The sequence below is a fragment of the Physeter macrocephalus genome, chromosome 11, assembly GCF_002837175.3.
Source record: "Physeter macrocephalus isolate SW-GA chromosome 11, ASM283717v5, whole genome shotgun sequence".
In the NCBI taxonomy this organism is placed as follows: Eukaryota; Metazoa; Chordata; class Mammalia; order Artiodactyla; family Physeteridae; genus Physeter; species Physeter macrocephalus.
In genome coordinates, this window is record NC_041224.1 from 154481768 (window position 1) to 154509587 (window position 27820).

The 27820-nt window shown below is 38.6% G+C and overlaps 1 protein-coding gene and 1 pseudogene across 11 annotated transcripts in view; both read left to right on the forward strand.

Annotated features, from left to right (window-relative positions):
• The window catches only part of LIN52 (lin-52 DREAM MuvB core complex component), a 127530-nt gene extending 100326 nt beyond the window's left edge, over positions 1 to 27204 (forward strand). For 4 of the 11 annotated variants that reach the window (XR_008618705.1, XR_008618707.1, XR_008618706.1 and 1 more), the window contains 2 exons: positions 24541 to 24799; positions 25163 to 27204. Coding sequence is in view for 4 of the 11 variants with exons in the window: in XM_024116906.3 (XP_023972674.1) it covers positions 25163 to 25218 (56 nt within the window). In the remaining 7 variants the exon portion in view is untranslated. Of the gene's footprint in view, positions 1 to 10158; positions 10700 to 24540; positions 24800 to 25162 lie in introns of those variants that run through there. The other 7 variants (XM_055088602.1, XM_055088606.1, XR_008618710.1 and 4 more) reach the window with 6 other exon arrangements.
• LOC102984888 (small ubiquitin-related modifier 2-like) lies at positions 19130 to 20639 on the forward strand (annotated as a pseudogene).
• Positions 27205 to 27820: the final 616 nt, after the last annotated feature.

Below are 27820 nucleotides of genomic sequence, written 5' to 3' on the forward strand. Positions count from 1 at the left end.
CTGATTCACTTTGTTATAAAGCAGAAACTAACACACCATTGTAAAGCAATTATACTCCAATAAAGATATTTTTTTAAAAAAGAAAATAAATGGCCAAAATTTTTCCAAATATGATACAAAGAAGGTCAGTGAAACCCAAACATGAAGAAAACTGTACCAAGACATATCATAAATTGTTGAGTGATAAAGAGAAAGCTCTTAAAAGCAGGCAGAAAAAAAAAAAGACATATAAAGGAACAAAGAATGAAAGCAGACTTCTCATCAGAAAATATGCAAACCAGTGGTAATGGAATGGAATCTTTAAAATACTGAAAGGAAAAAGTCTGTCAACCTAGAATTCTCTGTCCTGCAAAAATATTCTTTCATAATAAAGGCAAGATAAAGACATTTTCTAGACAAACAAAAACCAAGATAATCTGTCTCCAGGAAACGTACATTACAAGAAGTGTTTAAGGACGTTCAAGGCATAGCTAATAAACCAGTAGTAGAACTGTAATGGAATACTAAAAATACTTTGTTGATCCAAAAGGAGGCTGGAAAAAAAGGAAAAAACAACATATGGGACAAATAGAATAACTGGCAAGATGATGAAATCATATCAATAATTCAATATTTATAAATGATCGAATATACTTGAAAAACTAGATCTTAAATGTTATCACCACACACACACACACAAAATCGCAATTATGTGAGGAGGTAGAGGTGTTAACTAGCCTTACTGTGATAATCATTTTGCAATATATACATGTATCTAATTATCACATTGCATACCTTAAACTTACGTATATGTCAATAATATCTTAATAAAGATGGGGAAAAATATAAATGGTCTAAACACATCAGTTAAAAGACAGGGATTATCATATTGGATAAAAAATAAGACTCGACTATATGCTATATACAAACTTAAATATAAAGACATGGATACACTAAAAATAAAAGGATGGAAAAAGGTGTTCCATGCAAACATTAATAAAAAGTAAGCTGGAATGACTATATCAATATCAAAGTAGAATTCAGAACTGGGAATATTACCAGGGAGAAACAGTAGCTTTTCATAATGATAAAGGGGTCAATGCACCAAAAGATAGGAGCAGAATTAATGAATCCAAAAAACTCATTCTTTGAAAAGATAAAGTGGATAACTATCTAGATTGATCAAGTAAAAAAAGAAAGAAGGCACAAATTACCAATATCAGAAATGAAAGGAGGGGGTATCATTTTATATCCTACAGACAGTGGAAGGATAATAAGGTAACTTTATTCCAATAAATTTGATAGCTTGGATGGAATGGACAAATTCCTTGAAAGATGCAAATTTTCAAAATTGACTCAAGAAGATATGAAAAACTTGAATAGCTCTACATCTAACAAAGACATTGCATTTGTAATTTAAAACCTTCTCACAAACAAAACTTCAGCCCAGATGGCTTCACTGATAAATTCTATTAAACATTTTCTTCCTTCCAGTTTTATTGAGATATAATGGACATACAGCACTATATAAGTTTAAGGTGTACAGCATAATGGTTTGACTTACATACATCATGAAGTGATTAAGTACAAGTTTAGTGAACATCCATCGTCTCATATAGATACAAAATTATGTTAAACATTTAATGAAGAGTTAGTAGAAAATAGAGGAGGAAAAAAGCATTTCCCAGCTCATATTATGAGGCCAGCACTATCTTAACAGCAAAATCAGACAAAGATTAGAAAATCAAACTACAGATATTACCTCATGAATATAGATGCAAAAATCCTTAACAAAATATTAACAAGTCCATTCCAGCAATATGCAAAATAATAATACATCATGATTGAGTAACTGGTAAAATAAGGAAAGAGGAAGAAATTAAGGCTTACATATTGAAAAGGAAAAAGCAAAACTGTCTTTATTCACAGATGACATGATTGTTTACATAGAAATCTAAGGAATCTACCAAAAAGCTACTAAAACAAGTAATAAGTGAATTAAAGCAAGATTTCCGGACACAAAGTACAAATATCAAATTTTATTTCTATATACCAGCAGTGAACAGTTGGTATATGAGTTTTTTAAAACAAATACAACATGAAATTCTAAGGAATAAATTTAGCCAATGTGTGTAAGACATGTATACTGAAACCTACAAAGCATTGCTGAGAGAAATTAAGGATCTAAGTAAATGGAGGTATACACCATGTTTATGGATCAGAGGCTGAATATTGTTATCATGTTAGTTCTCTCTAGATTTATCTGTGTATAGTCAATGCAATTCCAATCAAAATCCTACCAGGCCTTCTTGAGAAATTGAAAGCTGAATGATTCTAAAGTTTATATGGAAATGCAAAAGACCTAATAACCAGAACAATTTTGAAAACAAAAAACACAGTGTTGGAAGCTTCCCTGGTGGTCCATGTGGTTAAGACTCCATGCTTCCAATTCATGGGGCATGGGTTCGATCCCTGGTTGGGGAACTAAGATCCCACATGCTGCACGGTGTGGCCAAAAAATTAAAAACAAAACAAAAAACCCCCACAATGTTGGAGGATTTACACAACCTGCTTTCAAGTCTTACTGTAAAACTACAGTTATCAAGATAGTTTGGCTTTGACATAAAGACAGGCATAGAGATGAATAAAACAGGATAAAGAGTCCAGAAATACACCCATATATATGTAACCTAAGTAAATGTCATGAATTAGAAGGAAAACAAAAGCCATTATACTAAAAACTTCTTTTAAAAGTTTTCTAAAAAGTAATGAACAGTCATTATGTGAGTAAAGTCTGCATTGACATAGACCTGGAATTTGGAAAGTGGATTTAGACCGAGTATCTCATGTGTCTTTCATTTTAATTCTTAAAACAAACTTAAATCACATTTCTTGGGAAGTTTATGCCTGGAATGTTTGAAATACAGATTGCTGTTTCTTCTCCCTGGAGCACTTTGTCCACTTCCTTAGCCCTTTTTCTGTGCTCCTGTTCATCCCTCTATTACAGCCAATATCAACTTATATTATTAATGATGTATATATTTCTAGTCTGTGAACTCTCTTAGGTCAGGGACCATCGGAAAATAACTGTAGCAGGCTCTGGAGTTAAGGCCACTTAGATTCTAATCCTGTCTCAACCACTTATTAGCTGTTTAAACTTGAGCAAATTATATAACCTCTCTGTGCCTCATTTGTAAAATGGGAATGATAAATGGCACCTATTTATAGGATACTGTGATGATTTTGAATAATAATGTGTTAAGTGCTTTGAATAGTATCCAACATATAATCATCATTCAGAAATGTTAGCCATTGTGATTCTTAGCCGTTCAGCAGCAGACTCTTCCCTAGGTGAGCTCTAAATTTTGAACAATGTGTAATAAACGTGTTAACATTACAGTGATGCCAGTTAGGTGGAATTTAGGACTGAGCAGATTTTATATAATGTGTGGAGCAGAGAACAATTTGTTTTGAGTAAGAGTTAAGAAGCATAATGTCAAGTCAGCACCAAGGATGGCACTAATTAGAACAAGTGAGAACTCTGCTTCACCGATATATTAAGAATGTGTTCAGATCAGAAAATGATCCTACTCAAATAGCCACACAGGACTGCAGGGCAACCAAGTAACTAGTGTGACAATTTTATGGCCCCTGTGAGAAATTATACTATACAAATAACTGTGTACTGATTTTCTCAATCTTTTAATCTCTTCAAAATGTGAATACAAAAAAGTGAGCATTACTAATCCTATATTAAGTTGTGTTCAATAAGTATATATTGAATGAACCAATTTTTAAAAAATGGAACCATCAGTATTATTCTTATCTTCAGAGAATAGCACAATAATGAGCACATGGAAAGTCTACAATTAAATGCTTTTGTGTAAATAAAATTATCTTTATTGCTCGTGATCTGAGTTAGGATTGATAATTCAGTTATTACATTTACCCAATTATTTACATATACTGAGGATTACTTAGTTTTCATAGAAATCTTAATCTTTCATTTCATGGATTTTGATAGTTTAAATATATAGCTTTGTTAAATGCTTTTGCACTTAATGCATTTGCATTAATCTAATCTACTTATATTAAATTTAATTGCATTCTGACTTCCTGGGATGAATATTTAGTCATTAAGCAAAAGGAACATTTTTCAAATAATTATTCATAGTGTCTAAGTAATCCAAGTACTATACTTATTTTAATTCAAAATATAGTATCTTTGCTTTCAAAAAGTACATAAATACAAATTCTGATATTAATCTGAATTTATTTTTTAAATTTATTTATTTATTTAATTTTGGCTGCGCTGTGTCTTTGCTGCTGCACGCGGCCTTTTCTCTAGTTGCGGTGAGCAGGATCTACTCTTTGTTGCTGTGCACGGGCTTCTCATTGCAGCGGCTTCTCTTTGCTGCGGAGCATGGTCTCTAGGCATGCAGGCTTCAGTAGTTGTGGCACACGGGCTCAGTAGTTGTGGCTTGTGGGCTCTAGAGTGCAGGCTCAGTAGTTGTGGCGCAGGGGTTTAGTTGTTCCTTGGCATGTGGGATCATCCCGGACCAGGGCTCAAACCCATGTCCCCTGCATTGGCAGGCAGATTCCCAACCACTGCACCACCAGGGAAGTCCTTTAATCTGAATTTAAACAGTTGAATTTATGAAGTATATTTTCTCTTGAAGTGTATTGGCAGTAATGTCCCAACACCCAGTTTTATCAAGAATGTTGATTAGTTAGACTTTCAGTTAGTTCTTTAGCAAGAACAAGTCCAGGAGGAAAGGGCTATTTTTCTTTGTGCCTCAGGGTAGAGGTAAGAACTGGATGCTTATGTCTTCAGTGGAGAAACCCAGGTTCTGTTAGCTTGTATCTTCCCTGTGCGAAGCCTCTTTATCAGGGGTTTCACTTGAGTCCAAGGGAGTTTTTATTCTTCTGCATTTAATTTTTGCACAGCTCTACACATCAACCATTTTTATAAAAAGAGCATTATTGAGATATTTTACACAAACTATAAAATTCATCCATTTAAAGTGTACAGTGCATTTTTAGTATATTCATGGAAGTGTGCAACCGCCATGACAATCTAATTTTGGAATATTTCCATCACCCCAAAAAGAAACCCCATACCCATTAGCGGCCACTCCCATTCCCCCGACTCCACTTCCCACTCCCCAGTCAGCCCTAAGTAATCACTAACCTACTTGCATTCCTTTTTATTGCCAAATAATATTCCATTATATGGATATACCACATTGTTCATCAGTTGATGGACATTTGGGAATTTACACTTTTTGGCTGTTTTGAAAATGCTACTTATGAACGTTCGTGTGCAAGTTTTTGTGTCATCATCATTTTAAACTTTCTTTTGATGTGGGGGTGTGTTTGTGTATTATAAGTTTTGCATTGGAATACCCTGGATATAGTTTTAACTTAGTATGAGTACAATATATATCACCCAGTGATCTAAATACATTACATAAACTTAAGGTAACAACCATTTATTGGTCTCTCATTTGTCGTTTTGAGTCACTCAGAAACTGACTGGGTAAGCAAAAACACAAGCCTTTTTGCTTTCATCACTGTCAGTATTGGATTCCATTTAAAGGACTCTAGAGTTTGATATTTCATATCTTGAGCTAGAATGGAGAAGAATGGCTTATTAATCCAGTTACAGTTGGCTGACTGTCATGGCTAAATGACAACAATAGGTCATACCCTCTGTTTTGTTGTTATTTTTAATCTCGGTCATATATTCTTGTTTTGTTTTTGCATAGAGTGAAACCTTGAAAAAATAGAATGTTTCTGGCACATAGAAATTCATTTCTGTATTGACATTTAGCCTCAAAGACACATCACTGATTATACAGATGAAGTGAATGTACCCAGTAACTCAAGCTGCACTTGGGTAATCATTAAGAAAGCAGTTCAAATAATGTGATTAATGGTGGGACTATTTAAGTGTTTTATTCACATTGTCTTCTGGCCTTTGACTCAACTCTGGATTTATTAGAAATAGTACCCCTCAATCAAATCAGAGCTAGAGTACCAGGGACTTAATAAATAGTCTTTAAAATAAACTTTTTAGCAAATTATGAAAACTAGCCTTTATAGTCTCTCTACCTTCCAAGAAAATGATTGTTAGGTATGTTTGGTTACAGGAATTCTAGTTTATTAGAATCAACATGAATAGAGAGGAAAAGCTGATTTAAAATGTGGTTTTTAGGGACTTCCCTGGTGGCGCAGTGGTTAAGAATCCACCTGCCAATGCACGGGACACGGGTTTGAGCCCTGGTCCCACATGCTGCAGAGCAACTAAACCCTTGCGCCACAACTACTGAGCTTGCACTCTAGAGCCCAAGAGCCACAACTACTGAAGCCCGTGTGCCTAGAGCCCGTGCTCCACAACAAGAGAAGCCGCTGTAGCGAGAAGCCCGTGCACTGCGACGAAGAGTACCCCCACTCCCTGCAACTAGAGAAAGCCCGCGTGCAGCAACGAAGACCCAATGCAGCCAAAAATAAAAGTAAATAAATAAATAAATTTATAAACTAAACTAAAATAAAATGTGGTTTTTAGATGGAATTATTTCAGGTTGATCTTACAAGCACAGGATTTTTAACTCATTTGGATAGTATTCTCCACCGTGGACTTTATAAATTATTTCTTCTGAATAAGAATAAATAAAGCCTTTAAAATAAAAGCATGGTAGCTGTCTCCATTTTTTTTTTTTTTTTTTTTTTTTTTGTGGTATGCGGGCCTCCCTCTGCTGCGGCCTCTCCCGTTGCGGAGCACAGGCTCCGGACGCGCAGGCTCAGCGGCCATGGCTCACGGGCCCAGCCGCTCCGCGGCACGTGGGATCTTCCCAGACCGGGGCGCGAACCCGGTTCCCCTGCATCGGCAGGCGGACGCGCAACCACTGCGCCACCAGGGAAGCCCAGCTGTCTCCATTTTTTAAAAAATCTTGCGAAAACGTCAATCTACAAAAAGAAACTAAACTTAGGAGCAAGTCACTTGACTTAACTGTTGTTTGGTTGTTGACTGTCACAGCTTTTTGCTTAACCAAATACGGTGAATAGTTATAATTGGTTTAGTTTCTGCCAAATTTTGGATAGGTCAAATTTGTTATTTGTGATTTAATTTCTTAAAGCAGGGCCATTTCTTATACTACTTTGGTATCCACGAGAAATCCCAAATGATGCTGGGAATTAAGAGGGTACTTAAAGCTTACTTTAAGATCTATTTCATAATGTTCACTTGCATTTTACACCAGTGGCCTAGCGGAAAGCATTTAAAAAGGAGCTGTCCTTAGCTTGCCGGGGTGTTCCTAGATAGTATATTCCTAAAGGGTCAGTTCACATATCATTCCTTTTCTAAAGCTTTTCCTGTCCATCCAACCCAAACCTTCTGCAGAATTAATTATCCCCGTGTCTGTCTTCATAATGTGTTATATACTCTTATAGCTTGGATGACATTACTTGATAATTATTTATTTTCCAGGCTGTCTTCTGACAGATTCTCAAGGAAGGTTAAGGATTGTATTATAACCTTAACATTAAGCATAATGCATGGCACTAGAGATAGAGCTGAAGTTTTGGTAAAAATTCTAATCCTTAGCTGAATTTTAATTTCTCCCTTTGTTGCTCATAGAGCAGATAGTCTCTCTCTTCTACTTTTAATATGATTTTTTTAAAGTTAATTAATTGATTATTTTTTGCTGCATTGGGTCTTCGTTGCTGTGCGCAGGCTTTCTCTAGTTGCGGTGAGCAGGGGTTACTCTTCATTGCGGTGTGTGGGCTTCTCATTGCAGTGGCTTCTCTTGTTGTGGAGCATGGGCTCTAGGTGTGCGGGCTTCAGTAGTTGTGGCACACGGGCTCAGTAGTTGTGGCCTGTGGGCTCTAGAGCACAGGCTCAGTAGTTGTGGCGCACAGGCTTAGTTGCTCTGCGGCATGTGGGATCTTCCCAGACCAGGGCTCAAACCCGTGTCCCCTGCATTGGCAGGCAGGTTCTTAACCACTGTGCCACCAGGGAAGCCCCTCTCTTCTACTTTTAACTTTATGGTAAGAAATATGCTTTCTGATCATAATTTTAATAAAATTAAAATTTTATTAGTAATTCTTTTAGTAATGAATTAGAACTGCCTCTAGAGTTTCTGATTCAGTAGATCTGAGATGGAGACCTGACAATGTGTATGTCTAACGTGTTCCCAAAGTGGCGCTAATGTGTTTGGTCTAGGGACCACACCTTGAGAACCACTGATACAGGTAATAAATGCTAACTAACCTACCTGAAAACCTCTACTATACTGAAATAGGATCTGTTCCTGATTTCCCCACCTAACTTTCTTTTTAAGGTCTTGGGGGAAAAAAGTACTCCATAATTGCAAAGCTCTCTACAAGTATCTACACAGAGCACAATTAAGCTGTTGATGAGCAAACTTTAGTGCCCAAAGGAGGAGGGGAGGGTTTTTCTAAGGAAGATTGGTTGATCTCTCTTGGTGTCTCATTATCTGCAAGCATAAGAGTATGTAATGGGCGAGCAGTTAGAACTTGTTGACTAGCTGATGAAACTAGTTTAGAACTCTGACCTTTGATTTTGAGGCCAGTGGTCTAGCATCTATAAAATGCTTCTTTTCACTTTTCGCTTCTTTATTGGTTTGAATGCAAATAAAATTAATGAAAAAAACATTTTAACTTTAATTATTAAGCATTATAGTAAATGTTTATATAGTATCTAACCATATTTCCCCTTCTATTATATTTTGCCATATTGATCACACATAAGTTGTTTTTAAGATCCTAAATTATGACCTGTACTATCAATGAAAGAGTGTTTTTTTCATTCAGTACATGCCTATTATTATGTTAACTATGTATAGATTAAACTCTGGAGTTTCAGTGAAGCAGACTATTATACACAGTATAATATAATTTTCTGGCTGAGGATATTTTTGTGTTCTAATCCTTTTATGTTAATAATTCACAAATGTTATAAATAAGATTTTTCAGAAACATCAAAACTGGATATTTGGGAAAAAAAGGTTAACTAGCTGTAATTTCTACTCACAAGGAAAATAACCACTACCATATTGTTATGGACCTGGGCCCTTGGACTCTTTATTCAATAGAAATTGATAAGAGGCCAGATGAGAATTCCAGTCAAGGCTTTATTGGGGCTTGTGCTGCAGTACAAGGGAGTGAAAGCAAGAGACAGGTACTCTTGCTCTCTCCCTGAGAGGAGCTGCTTGGGTCCTTAAAAGGGGTAACAACAGGGGTGGGTCCATGGGTTGGGCAGGAGGTGTAGCTTAGGTGATCTGCCCACCCCTTTAGTGGTGCCATGTACAGGGATCCTGCACAGTGCCCTGCTTTTGCTCTCAGCACCTCAGAAATGGCAGTTGGTTTGTGGCCTTTTTGAATCCTGTTGATCATAATTGCCCCAACTGTGCACGTGTGCAGTTGTTTTTAGTCCCTTATAGTTTCTTTGTATTCTGTCACTCAAAGAGATGTTAGTCTAGGTGCAAGCACTCCGGTAAAAGGTCCCAGGTCCCAGCCTATCTCAATATGACTTCCTAAGTAGACACGTCATACGATCAGGTTCTTACCTTGATGTGATGTGGTTTTAAAAGAAATTCATAATCAAGTGAAGACAGTAATTGTTGTACATTTGTACTACTACATTATTTTAGAGGAAAAAGAGGATTTTTAAATTAAGCCTTACTGGATAAATACTATATATTATTTTTTCCAAGTCTGTTAGTGAAAATATCTTTAAAAGTGTCTACCATTGATGAACTTATTGTCTGGTCAAGTTGAAAACATGAACCATACATATGTGAAACCACAATGCCAACAATTAAAAATCAAATTATCGGGTAGAACAAGTAATTTGTGTTAAAATTGGATAAATCGTCATCTGTGAAGTAAAAGAGTGATCAAAGTGAAGTAGGATTATTGAGGTCATTTATATTCACAGTTGTTGATAGTATGAGGAAAAACCAGCTAAATTTAACTGGACTAGTGAACGTTTAGATTAAGCTATTCCTTTTGTAACTTTGTTTAGATTAAGCTATTCCTTTTAGCTATTGGACTGGCCTCAGCCTTAAAGTTAGGCTTGCTACCAACCCTAAAGCTTTTTTTTTTTAAATTTTATTGAAGTATAGTTGATTTACAATGTGTTAATTTCTGCTGTAGTGACCCTAAAGCTTTTTCTGAGAAGATTCAATAAATGAGTAACTTGGACTTCCCTGGTGGCACAGTGGTTAAGAATCTGCCTAACAATGCAGGGGACATGGGTTCGAGCCCTGGTCCGGGAAGATCCCACATGCTATGGAGCAGCTAAGCCCATGCGCCACAACTACTGAGCCTGTGCTCTAGAGCTCACGAGCCACAACTACTGAAGCCTGTGAAGCCCGCGCACCTAGAACCCATGCTCTGCAATAAGAGAAGCCACCGCAGTGAGAAGCCCATGCACCACAACAAAGAGCAGCCCCCGCTCGCTGTAACTAGAGAAAGCCTGCACGCAGCAATGAAGAGCCAATGCAGCCAAGAATGAATGAATGAATGAATGAATTTATATAAATAAATAAATAAATAAATAAATGAGTGGCCGAAGACTCATTCTCTCCACCTCCCAAAGAATTTTTTAGAATCAAAATGTTGAACCAGAGAGCTTCCCTCATAACTATTTTATGAATAAATTGAAAATTGTGCTCTTAGATTTGTCAGTATGATTTCTTAAATAAGAAAGGTTGGAAGGCAGCAGCTTATTATTATTAGGCTTAACCTGAGTTAGATTTGGTAGAGTTTAAAAAATATGTAATCTGCTTTTGATTGTTTGGTCATGTGTAATTTGTTCCTCATCCAAAGAATTTAACGATGGAAATAAACATTCATGACATGAAAAGTCACCCCTTTTCTACAGCTTTTCCTGTCCATCCATTTCCAAGTCCTCTGCAGAATTAATTATCCCCATCTCTGTTCCCTGGCCTACTCTTCATTGTATTATGATATGTAGTGATAATGAGAAAAAGCTGTATTTCCAGAGAAGCATTTGGTGAAGTTTTCTGTTTACTATGGAGATTTTCCAAGCATATACTAACTAGAAAGAATGCTATAATGAACTCCACGTACCCATCCCCAGCTTCAATAATTGTCAACTTTCTGCCATTCTTGTTGTATCTCTGCCCCCTTATATCACACTTTTTGTTGTGGTTGTGTTGTTGGCTGGAGTCTTTTAAAGCAAATCCTAGTACCATGTCATTCATAAATAATTTAGTATGTATCTCTAACCAAGAAGGCCTTTGAAAAACACACACAATTATTATACCAAACAACATAAAATAATAATTCCTTAGTAACGTCTTATAGTCCATGTCCAGTTTGGTTAAAAATTGTGTTTTTCACAGTTGGTTTGTATGAGTCAACATCTGGACAAGGTCTACACGTTGCATTTGATTGACATCAGTCTTCAGTCACTTAATCTTCTCTATAAGCACACTCTTCTTCTTCTAGGTTATCCCCCCGCCCCATGCTATTTAATTGCTGAAGAAACTGGGTTGTTTGTCCAAGAGCATCTCCCACATTTTAAATTTAGATGATTTTTATCATGGTGGTAGCATTCCACATGGTCCTCTTTTCCCCAAAATTTCTTGTAATCTAGTAGAGTTAGAGAATAAAGTGGGATCGGAGTCAGTCTTTTTGGCAAGAATGCTTCATAAGTGTACTTGCTATTGCTGCGTATGAAACACAGGTCCTTTCATTTGTTCCAGTTTCAGTGAAGATCAGTGGGTTTAGGTGGTATCAGTCTCATTCTTTCTATAATAATAATAATGATGATGATTACTATTCTAATAAATCAGCAACTATTTGGTTTCCCTGAAATGTAGTCCAAAGAGGAAAGGCAGAAAAAATGCTTGATTTTTCCCCCCTTTTACTTACCAATTTTCAGAACACGAAATGAGTTGAAGTGACTGAGGGCTTTTAAGAAATATTATAGTAAAATATAATGTTAATTTGATGTAATTAATATAATACATTGGGCTTCCCTGGTGGCGCAGTGGTTGAGAGTCCGCCTGCCGATGCAGAGAGTACGGGTTCGTGCCCCAGTCCGGGAAGATCCCACATGCCACGGAGTGGCTAGGCCCGTGAGCCATTACATTGGGCTTCCCTGGTGGCGCAGTGGTTGAGAGTCCGCCTGCCGATGCAGAGAGTACGGGTTCGTGCCCCAGTCCGGGAAGATCCCACATGCCACGGAGTGGCTAGGCCCGTGAGCCATGGCCACTGAGCCTGCGCGTCCGGAGCCTGTGCTCCGCAACGGGAGAGGTCACAACAGTGAGAGGCCCTTGTACAGCAAAAAAAAAAAATATATATATATATATATATAATACATATTAATATAATACATTATATTAAATATAATACATTAAAATACTATTTAATGTATTTCTAAGTACTATAATCATTATTGTTTTTGACACTCAAAACTGTCCCATCTTTAGTTAGTGGACACCCCTTTATGCTGACTTCTGTGTCATTTGACATGACCCTAGTAATCTTTGGTAACTTCCTTCCTTTCAGCGTGTCAAGATATTCCTTGTTCATTTACTTCAGACTTAGAATCTTATCCATTTCTCCAAGGAACCCTGGGAGTAGAAATCTTCCTTTTAGTAGAAATCTAAGTACTAAGAGTATTAATTGGTACTGGACTGTCATTGCTTCTGGGCCTTTTCCATTGACAGGGTTGGTAAATGAGTTGTTGTTGTTTAAGAGGAAAAGAAATTGTGTTCCTACCAATATGCCCAGTTCAAATTAAAGATGTTTAAGGGTTTTAATTTAATGTATTCGATTTTTTTAATTTTAATTCTATTGGAGTTTAGTTGATTTACAACGTTATGTTAGTTTCAGGAGCATGGCAAAGTTATTCAGTTATACATATATTCATTCTTTTTTAGATTCTTTTCTCATATACAATGTATTTGATTTTATAATAGTATGTCTTTTACTCTGGAAATCTTGATTTCTAATAACTAACATAATTATTTATGTTTTAACCCACAGTGAGACTAGCATCAAAAGAACTAACTACATATAACAACAAGACTGCTGAATGCAATTTAAGATTTCTCTGTGCCTCATTTATATCTTTAGGATATATACTTGTAGGGATATATAGTCAGAATATGTCTTTTAGAATTATTTAAACTTTTGTACTGTGTAGTAATTGCCAAATTTTAGAGATTCAGTTTATTTCCATTTTTAGAGATTGCCATTTTTCTATTTAATGAATTTTTTAATGTATAAAATATTTATATGGTGTCCCAAAGTAAAACGTATAAAATAAGGTGCATCCAAAGTGTCTACCTTCCACCTCTCTCCTACCCCCTCTCTTTTTCCTCTTCTAGGTAACCATCCTTATTAGTAAAAACAAATACTAAACTTTATCCTTCCATTATTTCTTTTGAAAATATAAGTAAATATACCTGTGTATTTCTCCATGTCCTAATTTTCCACATAAGGTAATATACTATACATAGTGTTCTGCACCTTGCTTTTTTTCCACTCAGCAGTATGTTCTGGAGATCGCTCCATAGCAATATATAGGTGTCTTCTTCATTCCTTCACACAGTTGCACAGTACTCTATAATATGGAGTCCCTTCCCTAAAAATGGACATTTGAGTTGTTTCCAATCTTCAGTTATTACAGATAGTGCTGAAATGAATAGGAATATGAATACCCTATTTAATATTTTTGGGTAAAAAACATAGGTAATTTTACTAGGACAAAAATTTCTTATGCACAGTGTTGAATTAAGAATTGAAAAGGAAGCAGATTTCCTCTTTCCTCATATATGAATAAATTATTTCAATAGATATATAGTTGACCACCTCCCATGTGCCTGGTATTGTTCTAGTTGCTGGGGTAGAGCAGGAGGCTCTGTAGAACTTCAAGGAGCATGAAGGGAAATAAAGTTAATTTCAGATTTTGGTAAGTGCTGTGAAGGAAGTGAATGTGTTGATATGAAAGAAAGTAACCAAGAGGACTGACTTTGGATAGGGTGGCCACAGAAGGCCTCTTTGAAAAGGTGACGTTTGAACTGAGATTTGACAGATTAAAAAAATGATTAACGCTGCCATTTATAGACTTTCCTACTATACGCCAGGCAATATAAAGGATTTTCATAACTCATTTTATCTCACAAGACTGCAAAGTCTATTTTATAATTACATTTTATGAATGAGAAAATTGATGCTCATAAGAATAATTTGCTTAAGGTCTTAACACCTGTAAATGGGGGGGTGGGGGCTGGGATTTGAATCAAGGCTACACCCGTCTAATTCCAAAGCCACGTAAGAGAAATCCTTTTTACTGTATACATTGCCTCTCTTAACCAGAAAGAAAGCAGAGAATACCGAGTTAACATAGTAAATGGTTTAGACTCTTGTTTTAACCTGGCAGAAATACAGTGTTTTGTTTTTTATCTTTTAAAGCACTGTTCACATTTACTACTGAATGATTACAAATTCAGAATACATATGCTTGTTTTCTTTGGGAGTATTTGTTATATAGCAAAATAGAAAAACATGTCTTCTTGTCCAAGCTAAGTAAAACAATTTCAATATCTGTTTTTATTGTTTTCGACTTAATGATGGTTCTCTGTTTAAAATACCGTAGCAAGAACCTAGGGGCAGGACAGGAATAAAGACGCAGACCTACTAGAGAATGGACTTGAGGACACGGGTAGGGGGAAGGGTAAGCTGGGACAAAGTGAGAGAGCGGCATGGACATACATACACTACCAAATGTAAAACCGATAGCTAGTGGGAAGCAGCCGCATAGCACAGGGAGATCAGCTCGGTGCTTTGTGACCACCTAGAGGGGTGGGATAGGGAGGATGGGAGGGAGGGAGACGCAAAAGGGAAGAGATATGGGGATATATGTATATGTATAGCTGATTCACTTTGTTATAAAGCAGAAAGTAACACACCATTGTAAAGCAATTATACTCCAATAAAGATGTTAAAAAATAAATAAATAAAATTTTAAAAATAAAATAAATAAAATACTGTAGCAAAGATATCCCCCAGATATTTCTAGCCTATTAAAATAATGCACCTTCTAAGTATCCTATTTATTTATTTCACAAATATTTGTTAAAATCTATATTCAAGGTACTTTACAGTATCTATTTGAAATAACTTCATTAAATGCAATAACCAAAACATTCAAGGGACTTCCCTGGCAGGCCAGTGGTTAAGACGCTGTGCTTCCACTGCAGGGGGTGCGGGTTAGGTCCCTTGTCAGGGAACTAAGATCCTGCATGCCTCGCAGACTGGCCAAAACAAAAACAAAAACACATTCAAGGTTCTGTAAATAGCCATAAAATTAATCTTAGGGGGAAATTTTTTCTTGTGCCAGCACTTACTGAGCACTTAAATGAATTGTCTTAAGTCTCATACAACCCACTGAGATAGGTACTAATCCCCCATTTTACAGATGAAGGAACTGAGGCACAGAGAGGCTACATAATTTACTGGAGATCACCATCTAATAAGTGATAGATTCAGACCAAAGTTCAAGTCCTATGCGATCATAGGTTTTTCTATATCTTATATATTAAAAGGTCATACCAAACAACAAGAAAGTAGGGAAATATATATTGTTCCTTTCTGGTGAGTTAAGTCCATACTACTGTCCGATGAACCATGAGTGAAGATTCATAGACATTTTCTTTGGTGTCTTAAACTGGAACTACCTGCAGTTAAAAGTCAGATTCTAATTTTACAAACAAGGCCACCTCTAACAAAATTACAATAAAATGATCTTATTCCCTGGCTTAAAAAAAACTTCTCCAGTAACTATAGGAGTGCTTGTGGTATCAAGACAGTATCTTATATCTCCATGTAAGTCATACACAAAGTGATATTGTGGTGAAAAAATAGTGGCATGAATAATACCTGCTCACAGCCCAAGACATTTGATGTATCTTGGGCTTCAATGTTTGTCGGATTTTGCAATTTTATGAGCAAGATTTGTATTTTTTTAAAGTTCTATATTTCTCTGTGTTCCACTTGATGTCAAATCTGTATTCTTAGATCGTAGCGTTTCATTAAAAAAAATAAATAATCTCAGCCCCTCCTCCCTCTCCTCCCCCTCCCCCCCACACTCATTTCGTATAATATGGTAATGATATCACCGTAGCTGTAATTACGGGTCATCTTCATTTCTTTCATCTCTGCCTGTTCTGATGGCTTCATTCCTTTGACGGAAAAGATTTGGCTCTGGGTGCTATGATTATTTTGTTAAGCGTTATTCGAATAGACAGGAGTGAGAGAAATTAATCAATCCAAATGCAATTAGCATCATGTTTAACCCAGTGATGGACGTCTCAAGGTGAAACAGCCAGGGGAGTTTCAGACATTATTATTCAATCCAGTGGTTCTTATCTAAATTATAATCAAGAGAGGTTTTTATTGGCTTCGAAGTGTGAAGATGTAACTCTTTCCCTGCCCTGTGGGTCAAGAAGACTGGGGCCTCCATCCTCTGTAGACGGTTTGCTGCTGCCAGCACCTTGAGGTGGGGATGTTCCAAGCAGGAGGATTTTCTTAATATCCAAGTCCTTTGAAATTCATCTATACTGTGATCTTGGTCTGATTTTCCTGGGAGTGGGATATTGCCTGTGAATAAATTACTCTAACTTGAGGCAAAATATTTTGTGTCCTGATGAAGTCAGTTTGACTAGTTGTTCTTTCTTAACCTTACATGATATATTATTATTGCTGTACTCACTTTATGAATGAGGAAATTAAGACTGTGTGAAGCTACTAGACTTTGGTCACAATAAGTGTTTCACCACGATGTATTACTATGTAAAGGCCCTGAAGTGTGAATGTTCTGCAAAAATTTATGAGTATTTAATAAAAGTTTGCCCCGAGTGTATTAATCCATTGCTTTGATCTCATTGCCTTTCGTTCAACTGAGTTTACCCTTGGAAGTGGAACCAAGCGAAATAGGCCTGTGAGGCCCTCCGAAGAGGAAACAAAATACAAATAAGAAGTTTAGGTCTCATTTCTTGAACACAAATCTTTGGGGTTTGTTGTTATTGTTTTGGTTTGTTTTTTAGTAGGGAGAAGGATGATAAAAAGGATTGAATATTTGAAGTCTAGTCTTGTTTTGCTCTTGAAAGAGGGCAGAGGAAGGAGAGTTGATGGAAAAACATAGGCTTTCACCTGAATACAGCATTTTTCAAATACCTGACAATTAAGATTCTTCTACTTTTTTCAGCCTTCAGGCATCATGGGTGACACTTCCCGTATTTTATGTTCCTGCTTGATGGTTTATATTCTGAGAATAAATCTGTTGGCTGGATGTTTCTGTCCTTTTTTTCCCCCCTGTTGTGAAAAGCCATTAAAATTATTTTCCATATTGGAACTGTCCAAATGCATTTACCTGTACATTGAGTCCTGGTTTTTCTTTTTTATATTACTTCTTGGATAAAACATTCTCTGGAAGTGGCCCTTGCTATGAATTGAAAAAAAAATGTTTGATATAAAATTATCTTTTCCTGAATTCACTGGAGAGAACACAGTTCTTAGCCACCCCACTCTTTTGGAAGAAAAAGTCATGTTAGAGAGACAAGACACTCAATAGAAAGAGAATCTGGGAAGTGTGCCCCAAAAAGGATTTTCTGAGAATTCTTAGGGTGAAGATTTTCATAGTCAATGATAGTTTGGTCATGGATGTAGCATCCAGACTGTTTTTTTCTTAGATATTATTTCATTCTCAAAGAATTTTGGGCAAAAGCCTAAGGCTGTTCTGTCTGCCTTCAAATGCTGCTTTTTTATATTTTAGAGAAAAGTGAGATTTCTACCATAAAATCTTTTTTATTTATTTATTTATTTTTGGCTGCGTTGGGTCTTCATTGCGGTGCACGGGCGCTTGGGCTTCAGTAGTTGTGGCACACGGGCTCAGTAGTTGTGGCTCGCGGGCTCTAGAGTGCAGGCTCAGTAGTTGTGGTGCATGGGCTTAGTTGCTCTGTGGCACGTGGGATCTTCTTGGACCAGGGTTCGAACCTGTGTCCCCTGCATTGGCAGGCGGATTCTTAACCACTGCACCACCAGGGAAGTCCCTCTACCATAAACTGTTAACTTGAATGGACTCTCCCACAAGAGTTGGCTGAGAATGGTCAGTAGACTATATTACAATTACACCATTTTCTGAGGGCCACCAAGTATTCAAATGAGGTCCCAAGAGAGTTCCTTCTCATCCAGGAACACCATGCTCAGTTCATAGCACCTTCTGCTTTTGACAGTGGCCCCAGCCACTCTCATATCAGAGGCATTATAAAGTGCTTAGTCCTTGACTTGAATTATTGATCACTTAGTGATAGGTTTTTGTGGAGGTCTGAACTGGAGCATGGTGAAGAATCTCAGTCTGGCAGCCTGCCTGGAACTGCTCTGCTGTACGCCGGCCCTATCCCGGAGTGACAGGAAAACTTCCTCATTCCTGTGAGAGAGAAATCAGCACTGTAAATCACATTGGTTTCCTTTGTTCTCCTCTGATGTACCAAGGTACAGCTAGCTAGCTCCATCTCAAAGGCCACGTCTCATTTATTTGAATTTTCCCTAATACCTAGTACATAGTAGGTAGGCTCTCTACGTGACTAACTTAACTATTCATCCATCCCCTTCATGCTTCTCTCCTGCATAGCACACACTCATGACTAGGAGGTCCCTCAGCGGAATTAGAACGCCTTCAACTAAAAAATAATTGTTAAAAAAAAGTCAAAACTGTAATCATAACAAATGGCATCATTTCTACAAAACACCTTCTATAAATCTAGTTAAATAGGTAACCTTTTAGCACATTGATTTAAACCAAACTAACTAGGGTTTTATGTGCTCCTTTTTGCTAGAAGAAGCTGCTGGTGTAGTTAAGGAAGGTCGCTGCCTCTAACTAGTACCCAGGTTTGAACCTCCAGAGTATACACGTTACACAGATGCAAGTCAGGCATGTTTCCCTTTGTTTTACATTTGAGAGCCTTTAAAAAATAAATAGTTCATCCTCTTTTTGCCACTACTGGTGCTGCTTGTGTGTGCATTCGGTACTGACCTGGTACCTTTTCTCTTTTGTGAAATGGCAGCTGCGGAGACTCTGTTGTTTCCCATGACCGATGGAAAAGCCAAGGAAGGAGTCAAGGCTAAGAACAATGATCATATTAATTTGAAGGTGGCAGGGCAGGACAGTTTTGTGACGCACAGATTAAGATTAAGCATACGCCACTTAGTAAACTAATGAAGGCTTACTGTGAATGACAGGGTTTGTCAATGAGGTAGGTCAGATTCCAGTTTAATAGGCAGCCAATTCATGAAACAGACACACTGTGAGAGCAAAATAACTTACTGGATTATGAAAGAGAAGGGCTGAATGAGCATGCCACTAATGGAGGAGGGGGCGCTGTCACAGAATCAGCATTCTGCCCCAGTTGTTGTCGATCAAAACATAGCATTGGTCATTTAGCTTAAAAAAAATAAAGGGAATATGCTCGTGTACATCACCAGTTACTTTAAGTACAGTAAAGGAGTGAGGAAAGGGTACATGGAAGAACAGAGAAATCCATACTATAGTAGCCAAGATGCTGTCAGTGTGTTCCAGCAGCAGACAGGAGGTGTCTGCTATGAAGGGAACTTGCTCTTTACTCCAGATCTCAGTTCCCACAGACCAAGAAGACATTCGCAGTTAGAAGACTGCAGTTTGGTTCTCCCACATCCTGACTACTACAGTATGGATTTCTCTATTCTTTCATATACCCCCTTTTCACGTCTTTATTGTAGTTGAAATAACTAGTGTACACAAGCATATTGGCTTTTTTTTTTTAAGCTAGATGACCAGTGTTATGTTTTGCTCGACAACAACTGGGGCAGAATTCTGGTTCTGTAACAGTCCCCCCTCTCTCCATTAGTGGCGTGCCCATTCAGCCCTTGTCTTTCATATTCCAGTAAGTTATTTTGCTCTCACTGTTTAACAGAAATCAAACAAACAAAAATCCTTGCATACCTTGTTCCATTGGAGAATTTTAATGTTTTTCACTTTATCACTGTAAAACCCACGGCAGTTTTATAACTTTTTTGTACATAGCTGTTATGTGTAAGGCAATCTGTCTTTAAGCAGGAATAAATTACTCTAAACGAAATGAATGCTAGATAATTTTCCCATCAAGTATCTTGTTGCTTAAATAAACTTCTTGTTTGACATGAAAGAAAGAGTCATACAGTAGCTAGCATTAACAGAATGCCTGTGTGACCCTTGTATTAATCCCATCTTGAACAGATGAGGTGACTGAAACACAGAGGTATGACTTGGGTGACTTGCCCGCAGTGGTTCAGGCTCAGTGTAGGAGCTGGGGTTTGAATCCAAGCCTGTCCAATGCTAAAAGCCCTGCTCTTGGGAATTCCTTGGTGTTCCAGTGGTTAGGACTCCACGCTTCCATTGCTGGGGGCCCGGGTTCAATCCCTGCCCAGGGAACTAGGGTCCTGCAAGCTGCACAGCGCAGCCTAAATGAATGAATGAATGAATGAATGCAAGCCCTGCTCTTCTCACAGCGTTATGCCGTCTCCTTTGTTTCCTGGCCACTCAGAGTCTCCTAAACAGCCTGTTGTTGCTTTTCAGGATGTGAGAGAACCATCCACCTCGCTAATGTTTTTAATTATATTGATTTAATTATATTGAGGCACAATATAAATATTTAAAGTAGTTTGCATTGGAACTGCAAACCAAATGCTATGAGTTTCTTCCATTTCATTAAAAGTTACTTAATCTTTACATTGTTCCCTATATTAAAGCCAAGCAGAATTTTATCAGGCAATTGCCTCAAAGTTATAATCTGGAAAATATTTCTGTGATGAAACCCATATGTCATGGGCGAAAGGTGCAAAGCCCTGGCATAGAGGGCTGGTCTCGTGAGAGATTCTGCACCCAATCTTGTTAACCAGGGTGCCTCTGGTAATCCCTCGTGCCCTCACTGGTGAGAAATCAGTCTGTACCACTGAATCTTTTTCAACCAGCCACTGGAAGATTTACTGCAGAGAGGCAGTTTGGGGATAGTCATTGTGGAAAGGGAGCCAGAGGCAAGGCTAAGTGTAGGATGGAGGAATTGGAGAGTCTAAAGAAGAGATTACATTAAAGCACACACCACCTTCACAGCAAGCAGGATGGAGTCCTCCCTTCAGCCCTGGCCTCTCTAAAGTATACCCAGGTATTTGCAGCTGCTGTGAACCTGACAGCCCTAGGGAAACTATGAAGGGGTGTTAGAAACTGCATCAACCTGGAAGTTGATTATAGTTTATCCATTTGCTGTCTTTAAATGTGTCCCCTGTCCCACACTCTGCAGCAGTTCACATGTTCACCCTTTGGTGAGAGTCTTGACTGTGGCTTTCTCAGTTTATGGTCTGTGCCCAGCATAGGAGGGCCAGTAGATCATGACTTGACGTGGAGGTCATGCTTCTCTTCTGCAGAGCATACACTGGTGGCTGATGGCCAGTGGATCCCTCTTAGCATAGTGATTCGACTGTGGTAGCAGTGTTGCCTTCCTGTTGAATCTTGTAATCCTAGAGAATCAATCCAGAACCAGAAAATGGTTAAGAAATGGTGTTGACTCCAGATAAAACTTTCTCTAGCAATTTTATGGTCCCCCGGATGGTCTTCTAACACACTGTGGGAAGAGAGAACCAGGAGAGAAGGCAGGAATTGGAAGTGCCAAGCTGAAGAGTATGTAGTCTTAGCCTGGTCATTAGTGCAAGAATTATACCAAGTGGTAACTGTTGGGAAGAAGGGATAGAACTAGGCAGGAGGACATAGAAATACCTTACTGTCCTCTGTCAGCAAGCATAGACTTCTCTAAAGGTTTTTTCCCAAAGAGATTTGAAATCCTTGGTGGGAGTTTTTTAGTAAAACACATTTACATTACAAACCCTACTGGAAGGGGTGTGTGTGTGTGTGTGTCTGTGTGTGTGTGTGTCTGTGTAGAAGAGGAATACGGAATAGTAGCAGAAGGCTGTCTCCCTACTCCTAATGGGATTTTGTAGCAGCATGTGTGAGTTTGTTTCAGAAGTCAAAAACGAACAGATGTTGGTATAAATTACCTCTGTGTCTGATGTCTTGCAAATTAAAAGCGCGGTTGGCATCGCTAAACAATTTCACTAGGTTTGGAGGGGGTGCGGTTAGCGGGTGGTGATTACTATAGCAGGTCGGTAAGAATCTTCACATTGCAGTAGAACGGGAGAGCCAAGGATAAAGAGATGAGGAATAATGTAAGGGGTATATGAATTAATCAGAGATGTTAACATCTCTCATGACAAGTGAACAGGAGGGCATGTGCTCTGGAGCAGCCCCTGGCCCACAGCAATTTCTCTGTGCACAAAAATGGGTTGGTGCTTAGGATGTGATTTATAGGGCACAGCCCTCTTTTAGGGAGCAGCTAGCTATGTCACAAATTCGTATATCTCCTATATAGGACCAGCGATTAGGAAAACTTTCTCCCCTCCCACGTAAAAGATGATGTCTTTTTTTTTTTTTTTTTTAAGATGATGTCTTTTGAATTCCTTCTACTTTTATGGTGGTTTGCTGCAGCTCTGTGTACTTAGATTAGGTTGAAGGGGGAGGAATGACTGAGTGGAAGGAGGGTTGTTAAAAAGGATTGGTTAAATTCAAGGAGAGCTTGCCACTGAGAGACTTTGGAATATCCATTTTTTTTCCTTTTAAATCCTTTTGATCCCTTGAATAGATTGGGTCTTGTAAAATTTTAAGTCTTAAAATATTGGTCATTCTCCCATTTGGGGAAAAAAAGAGCAAAGAATTGTGGGACATAAAGGACAGTAGGCAGAAATAATTAGTAAGATCAGTACAGTGCTCCTGGCCCAGGATTTTTGGAACAGGGCTCTGTTCTACCCAGCCGAGTATTGTATTACCCAAGTCTGATTTCCAGAGCACCTGCTTCTAGCTACTTTGCAGGATCATTTGATACTGTGTTTAAATTCATAAATAAGCACTGGAGAGTAGGCAGAAAACCTATCCAAGGAGGAATAAGTGATGCGACCCACTCTGGCCAAAAGTATAAGTCAATTCCTATAGATCAGGCTGAGGGAAAAGATTCCAAGGAATGGGATTTTCGAGATTGCTAGCCTCCCTTATAACAATTCATTCACTTATTCACTTAGGAAATACTGCATGCAAGAGAAGCAATAGACTACTTACCCTCCTCTGAAAGGCGCTGTGTTAATAATACCACTATACCAAGCATGATCATGGCTGAATACCCAAGAGGGCGGGGCACGTGGCATTAATATGCTACTCATTTTACAGATGAAGAAACTGAGGCGCAGAGATCTTTCCCAACTCAAGGTCTCGTCCAGCTGATAAATATTAGAGTTGGAACTTAAACTGAATTCAGATCCTGTGTTCTCTGAAAGAAATCCATGCTCCCTCCCCTGGGCAATAAAATACTTGTTTGGATTTCTTCTAGAGTAGTTAGTCCTTGTCCCTGGATCTCTCCATGAATCTGGTACTACTTCCATCAAGGGAAATGACTTTTCTTGCCAAATAAGCAAGGTAAATTTTAAAAGAATTCCGCAATGTAGAGAATGGAGCAATGAGGGTCACTAACAAGTCTTATTGTTTGTCTGTGAAATGGAAGGAAACTAACTTTACTGTGTTCCTACTTGGTTCTAGTTCTTTTGTATATTATCATTCATCCAGCCAACATTTATTCAGCAGATACCGGGTCCAGCACTATGCTAGGTGCTGATGATAAAAAGAATAATAAAACACAATCTCTGCCCTCAGTTCTTCGACTTCCATGGAGGAAGACAAGTATATCAACAAGTAATTGCAAGTCTTATAGGAACTTTGTATGTATGGGATTTGGCGTAAACCCACTAAGGAAGGAATGGTCAGTTTGATTTGGGCCAGGGTACGGTTGAGGGCACATGAGACAAGCCCAATGCTGGAGCTTCCATTCCTAGTTAATGGGATTTCCTTTCCCTTTGTTGGAGCTTTGGAACTTGTGAAAGATGGGGAATGTATCGACTGCAGTTACCAAAAGCTTTCCTGGTTACAAAGTTTGTACTGTTTTATTTCTTCCTTGTACAAATAAACCAAGAGCTATTAAATGTAGGTGGTGGGGTGTGGGAGTGGGAGCCCATTCGTCTAGCACCATTTGCTCTGCACCGGGGAAAGGAAGCAAGGAGGCCAGGGTGAAGGTCCTTCTCACCCCTGCAGGTGCCTCCCTAGCCACCTCACTCCTTTGGCCAAGATGGAGACAGGTCCTTGGAAGCCACGGGGCACCATAGCCTGCTGTGTGTTCACTGCATGGTTCCAGAAGACTTCTGGCCCCGAGGCCAGCCATCGGAAACTTTCAGCACTGTTACATCCATTTAAGAGACATAAAAAGATGATCTTGTGGGGATGAGGATGAAGGGGGTTATGCCACGTACAATTTTTGAGGATTTGCTTGACAGAGCTAAAATGGGGGGCTTCTGGAGTGGGTCTTGTAACTGAGAAATGTTTTACTTTCATTTCAGAGCCTCATATGTAGGAAAGTAGCTGTATAAACCCTCTTGTAACTACAGCATTCAAAGATTGATGGTGCTGAAAGTGAGAGAAAGACACATAAACCTTGCCTGGCTATATTAAATATCTAAGGACTGACAATTCCAAGAGAGAGAAGACCAAAGCTCTATACACCCTACTTTATTACTCCATCCACAGATGAACTGCACTGAGGGAATATAAACCCTGTTACATTACAGTATCCAGGGACTACCACTGCTGAGAGATGGGGTAAATGATCTCTAATTTTGATTTGAGATTATAAATGTCCAGAGACCAACAATCCAGAAAAGACTCTAATCTAATCTTGGTTGGATTTTAGCCTCCAAGAGCAAACCCAAGGGTAAATGATAAAGATTTCCCCAGTTGGCCTGTGCGTTATAGTAATTACCAACTTCAGAACAGTTTTGTACAGTTTGTTGTCAATAGTGGTTTGTTTTTCTCCCATTTTGGAAGTTAGTAGAGATTGAATCTGTTATGGTAGCAACTTTGTATACAATTTAAATCAATCTGCATTCTTAAATTAAGTCTTCCTGTGAAGGCTTTTTCAGATGTTAGGTCTTCATTTATCTTTCATTTGCTTTGTGATTCCAGCCAGAGAGATGACACGGGGGAAATTCCTCAACATTCTAGAGAAGCCCAAGAAGTAGCAGCTGCTTGTGGACAGGATGCCCTGGGGACTGGAACCGTGCTTCCCTCCCAGTGCAGTTCTGATGACGCGCACCTCACTGCGTCCTGACCAGAGGCCGGAGGGTGCACCTCCAGGACTGACCCTCTCCCCTGCTCCTGGCACTCTGCGCTTCTGAGCACATTCGGCGGCAAGAGAAGAATCTGCTCTACCCAAGGATCAGTAGTGCAGTTATTCATTCAGCTTCTGGACTGTGACCGTCTCAGCCTCGGATGTTGGTAACACCAGAAGGTATATCATTCTTAAAGGTCAAAGTCCTGCTTTCTCGTTTCCGGAAATGATTCTGGAGCTCCAGGATCTTACAGTTGATTTGATTCAGTGATAGCAAAGTCATTTGAGACGTGTTGAGGGGGCAAGTTCTTTTGAATTGTACTTGATCTCTTAGGAGGTGTTTATGTTGCAAGGAGACCAGAGACCAATTAGATTCTGGACCAGACCATGCAGCTTGACCTGCAAGCTCACCACTGTATACTAGGTTCCAGGAATCCCCAGCTGGAGAAATGCTTTTAAAATTCTACATATCTCAAGAGAGTCCCATCCCCCAGTGCCTTCCATTCCCCACCTCCCAGCCCCCACCATCAGTCTGACTCCAGGGAAGGGGATCCCTGTGAATCAGGTCCCTCCTGGGATTAGCTTGTACAGTGAAAGGCATATGTAGGGTTGCATTGGGTTCTAGACCTCCAGACCAACTTAAAGGTGACAGAAAGGACTTTTGAGTTCTAGTTAATCTGTTACAGATTCAAGCGAGAAAGTCAGTATGGCCTGAAAGATAGGAGAAGGGGACTGCTTGCAGAAGTTCCCATTTGATTAAAAACTAGAAACTCTACTTGACCTTAAAGGCATGTGCTGTGGAATGGTGGCAATGTTTTGCCCCCCTTGTCCCATCTCACAGCACAGATTAGATATTCCACCCATGTGACGGAAACACACACACACACAAGAAAAAGAGAATTTCCTGACTTTACAAATCTTATGGAGCTCTTTGCCAGTTATCTGTCTCTATGTTAAAACCTGAAAATCTAGCCCGTGGGTAAAATTGATTATACATGTTCTCCTTATTTTGTCTTATAAGCCAGCCCCCAGCTTCTGTTGTTTGTAGAAGTACATGGGGTTTCCTAAACTTTATGAAAAGAACATCCATGTGGCAGTAGTATGTTGGTGTTTGGACACAAGGAACGTTGTGGTCAAGGTTTTGGTCCTGAGTGTCTGCTAGGGCACAAAACTATTCAGTTTAATAGCTGGTTCATTAACCATTTTCTGACACTTCTGCCTTGTTTCCCATGCTAGAGTTAATGTTGGATTTTTCTCTCATTTGCACCATTTGACCATCCATGCAATTTTACCTATTGATAAGTGGGGTGGAATTTAACACAAGACATAAAGGAGAGTATGAGAAGGAAAACATTCTGCTTGGGTACTATATAGAAGGTTAGGCTATAGAGGCTTTGATTTTAAGTAAAGCTCATTATTGACATTCCTTTATCTTAAATGAGGTTAAAAAGTGTGAAAGATGGGGAGAGAGAGAGAGAGGGGGGTGTGCAAAAACTAGTGCCATAATGTCAAATTCTAACTTTGCTCTGTTTTTGAGAGTTGATGACGTCAGGTACTTCTAAGTGCTTGGGGAAATTGAGAAACATGGAGAACATTGGGATACCTCCCCCAAACCAACTCCAGTCTGTAAACTGAAGCTATGTAGTTGGTTTTTTGGTCTGCTTTGGCCTCTTCCTTTTACTGTCATCTTATTCACCAGCACTTAATGTAAGTAGATGTTTTAGAATTGTGATATTTATTGGTTTTGTATTTGCCGTCCTTAGAGATGTTAATGATGTATTTTTATATTGATAATATAAATTTATGTACAGTGTGTGCATGTATGTATTTCAGGGTGTTAGAGGACTGTACTTTGTATATGGTGGTTTCTATGTCATCATAATAAATATTTCCCTTTTATAGGAGAGTGAGTTTTTCCTCAAAAAGCCAACTTGCACATTTAAAGCATAGACCTCGTCAGAAAGCACAGCTATAATGGCAGATGACCCACTGTCTTCCCTTTAATATCACAGTGGGTGGTGTGGGGCTTTATGGTCATCTACTGCGTGGTCTCTAGCTGCCACTCTGTCCTACCAGCCACCCAGCTCGTTACTGCTCAACTCCCTAAACAGTGTTTAAAAATCTTTAATACCTTGCCTCCTCTACTAATAAAGTCTAGATCCATCATCCTGGCATTTAAAACTCTCTACAGCTAATCCTGAACAACCCTCCAGTTTGGTTTCCTTTCTCTCCAGTATATGAAGTCTCTGTTCCAGTTAATCCGAACAGTTCCCAATTCCTCATTTACATGCCTTTGTTCTTGCCATTGAGTTCCTAGAAAGTCTTGCATCCTTTTCCTACACATCAAACTATCCTTCCTGTAAACCCCGCATGATCCAGCTGAACATAATCCTTCCCCCTCCATTGCTACAGCATTTATGTATACCTCCTTATGACTCTTATTACTACAATCCACCTTATATTTAAGTCATCTGAGTACATGTCTTAATTGCCCCGCTAAATTATCTGCTCTC